At 47.7% G+C, this 12,053-nt stretch overlaps 1 protein-coding gene across 1 annotated transcript; it reads right to left on the bottom strand.

The window, feature by feature from the left end:
- Positions 1–1,343: 1,343 nt before the first annotated feature.
- LOC118087068 (proproteinase E) lies at positions 1,344–11,757 on the bottom strand. The gene is made up of 8 exons (XM_035119367.3): positions 11,633–11,757; positions 10,245–10,330; positions 8,540–8,637; positions 7,430–7,564; positions 5,566–5,702; positions 4,889–5,031; positions 4,077–4,229; positions 1,344–1,427 (listed from the first exon to the last, which is right to left on the bottom strand). The coding sequence occupies exons 1-8, from the start codon at positions 11,670–11,672 to the stop codon at positions 1,407–1,409; spliced, it is 813 nt and encodes a 270-aa protein (XP_034975258.3). The 5' UTR covers positions 11,673–11,757; the 3' UTR covers positions 1,344–1,406.
- Between the last annotated feature and the right edge of the window lie 296 nt (positions 11,758–12,053).

Raw genomic sequence — 12,053 nt, 5'->3', positions numbered from 1 at the left:
CCATTGACCTTCCTGCCACAGCCGTACCTATTTATCTACTTGCACTGGCGTGCTTTTGAACTGCTAGGTTGGCAGGAGCTGGGACAGAGCGAGGGGAGATCACCCCGTCGCAGGGATTCGAACGCCAACCTTCCGATCAGCAAGCCCAAGAGACTCAGTGGTTTAGACCACAGCGCCACCCACATCCCTAGTGGTCAATGTAGAAGTTCTTGGTTCATGTAGTACCGTAGTTTAAACAATTAGGAAAAAAGTGGGAAAGGGGGGGTAGAGGGGAGGGAGGAATGGCGAGTGGGATGTGTGTGTGTGTGTGTGTATTTTTGAATCAGGTTAGCCAGATGGATTCGTATGCTGTTGGCGGGTGCTTGTTGTCTTGTTCGACTGTGTAGAGTGGTACCTTGGTTCTCAAACTAAATCCGTTCCGGAAGTCTGTTTCAAAACCAAAGCGTTCCCAAACCAAGGTACGCTTTCCCATAGAAAGTAATGCAAAAACGGATTAATCCATTCCAGACTTTTAAAAACAACCCCCCAAAACAGCCATTTAACATGAATTTTACTATCTAACGAGACCATTCATACATAAAATGAAAGCAATAACCAATGTGCTGTACTATAAAATGAATAAGGCAGTATTGTAGATGATAAAAATTGAAGTTATTTTTTCTTTCTATCTGCACTGAGGATAGTCATTGTTTGGATGGGGGGGGGGGGCTTGTATTCATTTCTGCAGTCACACAATCAATCAATCAGTAGCTGAACTGGGTTCCACACTGTCACAGAAACAAATGAACCGAAAAAGCCTCAAAAGCAAAAATGTAAAATAAACAGCAAAAACAAAAGCGCCAAACTTAATCCGTTCCGGAAGTCCATTTGACTTCTGAAATGTTCAAAAACCAAGGCGCAGCTTCTGAATGCTGCAGGCGCCCTAGAAGCAATAGCCAACAACCGCGTTGGATGTTCGGCTTCCGAAAAATATTCGAAAACCAGAACACTTACTTCTGGCTTTTTGGTGTTTGAGAACCAAGGTACCACTGTATGTGATAAAGGGGAACCAAACCAAGGTGAAGGTATCTTCTTCTATTTGTCCCCATGTCAGTTTCAGTTTATCGGTTAGTTTTTCTAACAGGGCTATCAGGTAATGGCACCAAGGTCCGGGTTTTTGCCTACCGTGAAATGCGTTGTTCGCACCACCAAACGTTGCAGTTTGCAGGCGTTTGGGGCCGTTTTCGAGTGAATCGGACGACGTCAGAATTTTGGCGAAAACAGTGACCCCATGGGAAGTTTGAGTTGTGTGTTTTGCATTTGACAGAAGACGCCAAAATAAGCAAACGAAACCACCAGTGAGATATCTCTCAGCTGTTTTTTTATTCTGGGACTAAGAGGGGTCCCACAAAAGGCAGGTCAGGTCATCATGAATGGTTAGTGATGGTCTGGAAGAAAAAAAAGGAAGAGTATTTTAGATATACAGTAACTCCTGATCTAGAATGAGAGGCCAGGTATAAATGATAGCATCAAATTACAGGCTAGGGGGAATTCAATGGCGCAGCTTGTCAAAGGACAAGTGTTCTGTAAAGCCCCTCCGTGGAGTTGGGTAATCGGCCCGGGAGCAAGGGATCTGAAGGGCTGACTTCCTCTGAATTGGCCCGTTCAGCTGCTAAGCATAGCTGCCAAGTCTATGTTCCTAGCTGAAAAAACGGGGTTTTTTTTGTTTTCCCCCGGTTTATTCTGGCGCGGCGGCCATTTTGGAACTGGGCGGAGCATGCTCAGAAGCGACTTTTGATGCTGCTCTGCCCAGTTCCAAAATGGCTGCAGTGCGACTTCTGGCACGGTGGCCATTTTGGAACTGGGCAAAACAGCATCAAAAGTCACTTCTGAGCATGCTCCACCCAGTTCCAAAATGGCGGCAGCGCTACTTCCGGTCTGCTATTTCCGGCCTGGTCCCTTATTTCTCTGACAGCAACTTGGCAGGTATGCTGCTAAGGCCATTGCTAAGTGTAGGGTCTGTTGAACCCTTGCTTGAAACCAAACCAGTTTATTGTCATGGGTTATGTATGCAGCTTGCTGGAAGGGCCCTTAACACAGGCCTGCAGCAAGGTTCCTTCTAGTCCAAGGGCAGAAGGGAAATGGAGGCCATGTGACACACCTCCATCACTAAGAACAAGTGCCTGGGCTTGCTCTCCCCTCCTCATCCCTCCTCATCCCTTTTCCTTTTGTGTGGTTTCATTTGGACTGTGAGCCTGAGAGCAGAGATGATCTCATCCCTGATAACATACCCTCCAACATTTCTCTGATGAAAATAGGGGTGTCCTTTTAAATAATAATAATATTTATACTCTGTCCATCTCAGTTTTCGAGCATCTCGAAAGCCAAACGTTTTGGTTTCCAAACACTGAAAACCCGGAAGTAATTGCTTCCGTTTTCAAGCGCAGCTCAGAAGTTGAATGGCTTCCACTGTGCATTTTTCAATTTTTTGCAACTGAAGTTGCAGCCAGCCCTTTGCGCCTCGGTTTTCGAACGTTTCGGAAGACGAATGGTCTTCCGGAACGGACTACAATCGAGAACCGAGGTACCACTGTATATAAAAACATAACAAAATGTTAAACATTTTTAAACGCCCCTATATCGGACTCTGCCTTCAGACAGCTCAGGGGTCGGATAACGCCATACCCTCCAACATTTCACAGATGAAAATATGGGTTCCCTGAGGGAAAGCGAGACATTCCGGGATCAAATAAAAAACCGGGACGGCTTCTGTAAATCCGGGACTGCCCCTGGAAAATAGGGACACTTGGAGATTTGAATAAAAACTATTTTAGTAAGAATAATGATTCAACCATCACTTGCAATGGTTAGGGGCTTCCTGGGGCAGTAACCTCCCAGCTCTTACTCCCAAATAAACATTTGAATGGAAGAGCCTTAGCTCAGCAGCAGAGCAGCTGCTTGGCATGCAGAAGGCTCCAGGTACAGCTGGGAAGAATTTCCTGCCTGAACCTGCAGGTCAGTGCAGACAATACTGAGCTGAATGGACCATTGGTCTGACTCCGTATAGGGCAGCTTCATACATGTTCCTATTCTTGCAGTCCCTCCCATCCCTACAATTCTATTCTAGGAAGACCTTGGCCCCAAAGAAGGCCCTGCTTGGATAATCCTTGCTCTATAAGACGCACCTGACCATAAGACGCACCTAGTTTTTAGAGGAGGAAAACAAGAAAAAAAATATTCTGGGATTACACGGCTCCCGCTATGCTTGCTTTACACCCGTGTAAGTAGCTCCTGCCCAGCTTTGCCTTACCTTCCAAGTCCCGGACTGCAGAATCCGGGACCGGCAGCCGTGTGACACCGGAAGTTGCGTCGACGTAACTTCCAGTGTTGCTTTGCCCTTCTATGGGCACCAAAGATGGCCGCCGCCGGCTTCGAAAGTCGCTTCTACGCATGCCAGGAAGTGCGTCGACGCAACGTCCGGTGTCGCTCTGCCCATCTATGGGCACCAAAAATGGCCGCCGCCGACACCGGAAGTAGCGTCCATGCACTTCCGGACATGCGTAGATGCGACTTTTGAAGCCGCCGGCGGCCATTTTTGGTGCCCATAGAAGGGCAAATCAGAAAGGAAAATAATGGCCGCCGGCAGGAGAAAATAACGGAGAAAAAAGGGAGATGAAGTGATACGGAGGGACCACTGGGAAAAGGTAAGTAAAAACGGGGGTTTCCCGGGGAAAACGGGGTACTTGGCAGCTATGGCTTTGCTGCTTTAAAGTGAGCCGCGAAGTAGGGAAGTGGAGCCCTCCTTCGCGGCTCACTTTAAAGCCCTCGAGGGATGCCGCTGCTGTCCAGTGCCTTCGCTTTATAAGACGCACAGACATCTCCCTTACTTTTTAAGAGGGAAAGAGTGTGTCTTATGGAGCGAAAAATACGGTACTTCTGTGCAGATGCTGTTCTGATTTCACATCCAGGGGTTTGGGAGGAAAAGAAAGCTTTGGAAAGGGGGTTCTCCCAAATTATTTTCGATTGTCACCCCGCCATGCTGAAATACGCTTCCAAGCGTGGGAGCCACTGGGTGGGTCTCCTTCGCAACCGCTTACTTCCTGGATCCAGGTCTCGAAATCGGAGACGCGGGTGAAGACGGTGGGTTTCTTCAGGGCGTTGCACCCCAAGGCGGAAACAAAGCTGGCGATGCCATGGACCTCCCATCTCCCGTCAGCAGCCTTGCAGTTGAGGGGGCCGCCGGAGTCACCCTGGAAAAGGCAGCAAAAAATCGGGGGTGGGCTAGATGACCGTTGGGGTACCTCTGCAACTCTGTGATTGGAAATAAGCTGTACGATGAAAGCGCTGACCCTGAACTGAAGTCCCATCCCCAGATATACAGTTCCCAGAGTTTCCCAGGAAGAATGACTGATTGTTAAACTTCTCTGGGAATTGTAGCTCTGTGAGGGGAATGGGGTGGGGTCGGAGTCTTCTAACAACGCTTGGCGCTCCTTAACAAACTTTACCATTTGTTTTTTACCTTCTTTTGAATATTTTGACAAGTGTTTTAACCTCAAGAACAGAGTATTGCGCACAAGGTTGGCTTCCTAGCTGCAATTTAGCTCCTCCACTTCCAGTCTTCTCTTCCTCCCTGTCTTGTCCTCTTGACCCGTGAGGCTGAGAGGGAGTGGCTGGCTCCCAAAGTCACCCAGTGAGAGCTTCCTGGCTAGATGGGGTGGGGGAGGATTTGAACCCGGGTCTCTCCCAGGTCTCAGTCCGATGCTCCAACCACTATGCTACACAGGCTCTCGACAGCCACATCTGGAGGGCTGGATGCCACAGCACATCCGCTAGCGCTGAAGGCACCTTCTCAAGAGTCTTGTTTCTCCACTTTCCAAGGGCCAAATTCCCATTTCCTCCCCGGACATACGTTGCAGCCGGCGCGGATGTCCCCTCCGGCGCAGATCATGTTTTGTCGGATGACGCCTCCCCACCAGTCCTTCTGGTTGCAGTGTTCGTTGTCCACCACTGGGAGAATGGCCTGCTGGAGTTTGGATGGAAGAGGGCCATTTGCTGAGAAGGAAGGTACAGTACAGTTGGTCAGGGGTCAGGGTGGATAAAAATCAATGATTTTTAAAAATAAAATAAAAAGTACCGGTACTAAACAATGAAACCAAAAGTAGGAGGAGAGGGAAGTCAAGTAAAATTTACTTATGATGTTATTAAACCTGTTTTTTAATATATAAAAAAATATTGTTATCTTTTATTCTTTTATGTTTTTTTTGGAAAATTAATAAATTGTTATAAAAAAAATAAAAACACAAAGCCCACTATTACCAAAAAAGAAAAAGAAAGAAAGACAGGTTCTCCGCCCTTGAGCGTGTCCCCCTAAACCAAAATCCCGTTGCACTCTGCGCAAAAAGATAGGAGCGCCACCGGCCTCCCCGAGGGACACGGAGCTTGTTTATATACGTGCACCCTAGAATTGTTGGAAGGGACCACCAAGGGTCATCTATTCCAACCCTCTTGCGATGCAGAAATCACAGCTCAAGAATCCCCATCAGATGGCCACCCAGGCCCTCTTCAGATAAGGGCGGAACTACTTACTGTACAGCCGTCCCCAGCCGCTGATGTAACAGGGGTAATCATTAGGCAACACTTCCCCTGCGGGGGGGAGGCACCCCAGCTGCACCGTGTTGCTCAGCTCGGCGGCGCGGGACAGCTTCATCAGGGCGATGTCGTTGCTGGACAGAGTGGACGGAGGCAAGCAGGAGAGAGAAAGTGTGTGTGTGTCAAGAGGGTGCTCTCTGGGTAGTGCAGCCCAGGCCGGTCCATACGGGCAAATGTGGTTCTGCCCCCCCCACCAGTTTCAGTTCCTCCAAACCCACTGCCCTGACTTCTGACATCTGAGTCAAGGAATGCCCCTGCCTCTCCTCCACCTCCTTAGTACAGTGGTTCTCAAAGTTAATCCATTCTGGAAGTCCGTCCCAAACCAAAGCGTTCCAGAACCAAGGCACGCTTTCCCATAGAACAGGCTTCCTCAAACTCGGCCCTCCAGATGTTTTGAGACTACAATTCCCATCATCCCTGACCACTGGTCTTGCTAGCTAGGAATCATGGGAGTTGTAGGCCAAAAACATCTGGAGGGCCGAGTGTGAGGAAGCCTGCCATAGAAAGTAATGCAAAACCGATTAATCCGTTAAAGATTTTTAAAAAAACAACCCCCAAAACAGCCATTTAACATGAATTTTACTATCTAACGAGGCCATTCATACATAAAATGAAAGCAACAATCAATGTGCTGTACTATAAAATGAATAAGACAGTATTGTAGATGATGAAAATTAAAATTCTTATTTTTTTCTTACCTGGACTGATGATAGTCATTGTTTGGATGGGGGGCGTTTATCCATTCAATCACACAATCAATCAATCAATCAATCTGTAGCTGAACTGGGTGCCACACAGTCGCAAAAACAAATGAACCGAAAAAGCCTCAAAAACAAAAACGCAAAAGAAATAGCAAAAACAAAAGCGCCAAACTTAATTCGTTCCAGAAGTCCGTTTGACTTCCGAAATGTTTGAAAACCAAAGTACAGCTTCTGTTTGTTGCAGGCACCCCGGAAACAAGAGTCGACAGCCGCATTGGACGTTCGGCTTCCGAAAAACATTCGAAAACCCGAACACTTATTTCTGGGGTTTTGGTGTTTGGGAACAAAGCATTTGAGAACCAAGACATTTGAGTACCAAGACGTTTGAGAAGCAAGGTACCACTGTATACTCCGAAAGGAGGAGGAGGAGGAGGAGGAGGAGGGAGGAGGATAGGGAGAAAAATATAACTGAGTTGGCTCTGCTTGTCATTGACTCTGGCGCCATCTGCTGGTCGGCTCCCTGGCTTCTAACCCACCAGTCCCAAGGGTCTGCCCCTGAAGCTTCAGCTGGCCCAGAATGCTGGTGCCGGATTGTAGGTGGGTTTATTTATTTATTTTATTAAATTCATGCACCGTTTGATTTTTTTTAAGCAGATTTTTTCCCTAAACAGTTAAAAAAAAACAATCATCACCATCATCATTAATTCAATTTATATAGTGTCATTTATCAGAAGATCCCAGGGCGGTGTATATCAAAAACATATTGTAAAAAAAGCAGTGATAAAAACATAATAAAGCCATAATAAAAAGCATATGGACAGATAGCCTAATAATAAAATAGTCATCATAATAACAGTCCTCTCCCTCCCAGCTTCTCAGGCCGTAGATTATTTAAAGCCATAAGCCTGGCTAAAGAGGAATGGACCAGACTGCCTCCACCCCTAAGATGGAGCCAGTTTTTAATGTTTGAAGTTTTATTCTGTTTTTAGTGTTCTGTCGGGAGCCGCCCAGCCTGGCTGGGGAAGCCCAGCCAGATGGGCAGGGTATAAATAATAAAATTATTATTATTATTATATTATAAAGGGCCACAGCTCGCTTACCCGCAGGCGGCACAGATGGAGAACCATTTGGGGTGCACAAAGATGTCACCAGAGTTCACAGGAATGCGCTGCTCGGTGCCTTCTTCCGCATCCATGTCATATTCACCTACCACAACTTGATACGTCCGGGATTTGCTGTAAGAGTGTAGGAGAAACACAGAGAAGAGGCCAGCCATCATAGACTTGTAAATTTGTAGGGTTGGAAGGGATCCCGAGAACCATCGTCTGGACCAAACACCACCATCTCCGCAATGCAGGGAACATAGCTAGCAGACAGCCATCCAAACTGCTTGCAGTTAGTGAAGGAGAGGCCACCACCTCTTGAGGGAGACTGTTCCGCTGTCGAACAGCTCTCCCCATCAGAAAGGTCTTCCTAAGATTTAGTCGGAAATTCCTTTCTTGCAATCTGAATCCATTGGTTCGGGTCCTATCCTCCGGAGCAGCGAGACACAAGCTTGCTCTGTTTTCCATGTGGCAACCCTTCAGATACAGTGGTAACTCGGGTTACAAACACTTCGGGTTACAGACTCTGCTTACCCAGAAGTAGTACCTCGGGTTAAGAACTTTACCTCAGGATGAGAACTGAAATTGCGCGGCGGCAGCAGCGGGAGGCCCCAAGCCGCCCCATTAGCTAAAGTGGTACCTCAGGTTAAGAACGGTTTCAGGTTAAGACGGACCTCCGAAACGAATTAAGTTCGTAACCAGAGGTACCACTGTATTTGAAAGTGGCTCTCATATCCGTCTCCTCTTACCCAGTCTAAAACATACCCAACTCCAGACCCTTCTTGGTTTCCAGACCCTCCATCATCCTGGTCGCTCTTCCCTGCACACCTTCCAGCTTCTCCATGCCCTCCCTAAACTGTGGGGCACCCAGAACTGGACATAGGACTTCAGGTGGGGACTGAACAAGGCATTGCGAGGCATGGCCATCCCATGTCACCTGCATCCCTGATGGAAACCGATAGAATACAAGATGGACCGGCTCACCTGTCTGAAAGGCAACCAGCTCCTTCTGCCTGTAAACTAACACACACACACACACACACACACACACACACACACACACACACACACCAGTGCCCACCCCTTACCGCCCGCGAGAGAGCTTACGAGATGCAGTGGGCGGCAGTCATGACCCAGTTGGGGGCAATGAGGGTGCCCCCGCAGGTGTGACGGAATTCGCCATCCTTCTCGTACTGGAGAGAGATCTGTGGGGAGGCAAGAGAGGCGGCGGGGAAGAGATTGAGACACCATCATAAACACAGATCTGTGAAGGGGATCAGAATATACAGTGACAGCGATCAGGTTGCAGGGGGGGCAACCTTTCTTACTGTTATAAGAAAAAAATGCTGCTTTTCCCTTATGGGGTATCCAAGAGCCCGTATAGAGTCCTTAAGTGGGTTCCCTATCGGTAGGAGAAAATAACAAAACAAAAGATGCTGTGCAGGAAGCAAACAACTGCCTTGTGATGGATTAAAGTCCCACCATATCCATTTTGCCTCTCTGCCTTTTTGTCCTGCAGATCTGCGCTGTCCCTTGTTCTAAGGTACTTGCACCCACCCCCATTTTCTGTTTAGCTTTTGTTTTATTTTTGTTCTGTTATAAGAAGAAGAAAACCCTGCTCCTTTTCCCTGATGGGGTACCCAAGAGCCCATATAGAGTCCTGGTGTATGTTCACTATTGGTAGGAGAAAATAACAGAGGCCAACCAGAGAATATTGAGAAGCAAAGCAGCTAGTAAGCCTGCTCTTTATTCAACTGTTGCAACAGGGTCCCCACTCACCACACGCAGGAGGCAGAAGGGACCCTGAACAATGGTGCGCAAGCCCCTATATAGACTTTTGAAATTGCCCACCCTGTCACTCAAGACCCACCCCCCTAAAACATCATACATACATCACAGAAGGAGGCGGTCTACAGCAGAAATACTGTTTGCCAGGATACCCGATAATGGTCACTGGTTGCATTACCCGGGCATCCTGGCCATTTTTTTGTGATGGTTAATACTTTTAGTTCCTGAATCCAGGTCACAGGCTCACCCTATTCATATACAAACACACCCTTAAGACAGGATTTGCAAGCAAAAAGACAATGAGAAAGCTTTCCCCATTTCCTCCCTCTAGCAGAGAAATATATTAGGGTCAATTTGGGAGAGTCAAAAAGGCTTCAGGATTGCACTCCTGTACTATTTCAGACATGTGGTTTATATACTTACAGTATGTACCTGTTTGCCTTATGGGTGTTTATTTTATATTTGGGGCCTTAGAATTCTTCTAACATCTCTAAATTTGAGTTCTATCCCAACTGAGCTCTTATTAAAGAGAGCCCCTGTTGCAGTAACGTCCTGCTTGTGTGGGCTTCCCAGAACAGGCAGTCGGCTGCTGTGGGAACAGGGCGCTGGACTAGATGGCACCCCTTTTGCATACCCCCCAACATTTCACCGATGAAAATGGAGACGTCCTAAGGAAAAGTGGGACATTCTGGGATCAAATTAGAAACCGGGACAGCTTCTGTAAATCTGGAGCTGTCCCTGGAAAATAGGGACATTTGGAGAATCGGCCTTGGCCTTGGCCATGACCCCGCAGGCTATTACTTCCAATGGGTATACTCTTGAGTAGGATGAGCATTGGATTGGAGCCAGTGAGTTTTTTTTTATGCTATTGGATGCAAAAGGTTTGACGATATTCCTCTAATTAAGTGGTATATAAGTCGTGTTGTTGTTGGTGTTGTTGTTGCTGCTGGTTTTTTTTATTTTTATTTTAAAAAACGGACCTAAATGTGGCACAAGATAATAGAAGGAGAAGCAGCTTCCTTACCTGCCAAGGCCAGCTGTAAGGGATAGCATCTTCACCATTCACCACCCTGGCATTGGGGGTGTAGACAGGTGTTCCGCAACTGGAGGCTGTGGGGAGAAGTCAGTGGTGGCTGAGAGTTGTGGGGGGAAGGAAGGAAGGAAGGAAGGAAGGAAGGAAGGAAGGAAGGAAGGAAGGAAGGAAGGAAGGAAGGCAATCATAGAACTGTAGGATTGGAAGGGACCCCAACTGTCATCTTGTCCAACCCCCTGCAATGCAGCCGTCACAGCTAATAATATACAAACAAAAATAAAATAAAAAAAATCCTTCCAGTAGCACCTTAGTTGCGTACATGAATACCTTTCTCAGTTCCTTCGGAATATCTGCATCAATGATGCCTAAGAGAAAGGCTTCCGGTCTTTGCCAAGGTTTCAGGTTCGATCCCCGTATGGGACAGCTGCGTATTCCTGCGTTGCAGGGGGTTGGACTAGATGACCCACAGGGTCCCTTCCCACTCTACACATTCTACGACTCTGTGATTCTAGGCTGTCGGTCCAGCCAGCTGGCAGGAAGGTAGCCTAGGGCATCTTGTCCTTTGCATCAAGCTGCAAAGTATCTTGGGCTAAGTCGTGGCCATGTGGAGTCAGGCGTAGGGCAATTATGGGCGTTCGTGTTTTGAAAACAGGATGCTGCAAAGGCTGTCCCTGTTTTGGTTTGGGAAGTGTTGGCGAGAGAATGAGTCCCTCTTGCACGATTAGAGGCAGGGTGGGGCAAATGGTTCGCTCTCACACATTGCATGAGCAGGACGAGAGGAAGAGAGAGAGATTAAGACCGACGGCAAGAAGTTGTTTCCATACATGCTGAATGTTGGACAATTCAGGAGAGATAAAAGAAATTCCTTTGCACACCACATAGTTAACCTATGGAACTCCCTGCCACAGGAGGCAGCAATGGTCACTAACCTAGATGGCTTTGTAAGGCAAATTCGTGGATTTATCTGACAAATTCGTGCTCCGCCGTCACGGAGGCAGCGACGCTTCTGAATCCCGGTTGCGGGAAACTGCAGCAGGAGGGGGAGAGTGGCTCTTGTGCTCCAGCAATCCTACTTGTGGGTTTGCAAAAGAGTGGCATCTGGTTGGCCAATGTGAGAATAGGATGCTGGACTAGATGGGCTGCTGGCCAGACCCAGCCTAGCTCTAAACATTTGTGAATCAAAGTTTGGCCTCATTGAGGGGCAGTATTTCAATATGAGTAGGAAAATGAGAGTGCCCCTAAACATTTATTTTTTTATAGAAAAAAAGCTCCTCTTGCTGGTTTATGTTAGACAGAGAGAGAGAGAGAGAGAGAGAGAGAGAGAGAGAGAGAGAGAGAGAGAGGGAGAGAGGGAGAGAGGCAGAGAGATAGATTCTTACCACCAGCTACCAACAGAACCGGTATCAACAGCACGAGCATCTTGACTGGGGGTTGCTCACAGTTGTGGCAAAAATTTTAATACCCCTCCTTATCAGCAGCGGGAAGTTCGGGTGCCCCACACAGGTGTTGAAGTCTCCTGTTGCCCAGCAGCCAAGGCCATTTGGTCAGACGTCAGTCTGAAGCTGGGCAGGTGCCAGGCAATGAAAGGGAAAAAATCTGCCCGCTCTTGGGGCTGGGAATCGTAGAATTGTAGAGTTGGAAGGGACCCCGAGGGCCATCTAGTCAGCGTCCCTGCAGTGAAGCAGGCCTTTTGTGTGGTGACCCCCTACTCCTTGGAATCTCTTCCTGACAGAAATTGAGAGACAGTGTGGTGTAGTGGTAAGGGTTGGACTAGGAGAGACCAGGGTTCAAATCCTTACT

This window comes from Zootoca vivipara, chromosome 6 (assembly GCF_965207765.1).
Source record: "Zootoca vivipara chromosome 6, rZooViv2.hap1.1, whole genome shotgun sequence".
NCBI classification, from domain to species: Eukaryota; Metazoa; Chordata; class Lepidosauria; order Squamata; family Lacertidae; genus Zootoca; species Zootoca vivipara.
The sequence above is the reverse complement of the archived record's forward strand: the minus strand, read 5'-3'. Positions and strand labels throughout refer to the sequence as shown.

What these genes read in the sequence shown, in the direction of transcription:
- LOC118087068 (XM_035119367.3), bottom strand. Translation starts at nt 11,672, where the DNA reads ATGCTCGTGCTGTTGATACCGGTTCTGTTGGTAGCTGGTG. An exon ending in CTTACAGCTGGCCTTGGCAG is followed by an intron (nt 8,638 to 10,244) that starts GTAAGGAAGCTG and finishes GCCTCCCCACAG; the next exon opens with ATCTCTCTCCAGTACGAGAA. An exon ending in TCCATCTGTGCCGCCTGCGG is followed by an intron (nt 5,703 to 7,429) that starts GTAAGCGAGCTG and finishes CACTCTGTCCAG; the next exon opens with CAACGACATCGCCCTGATGA.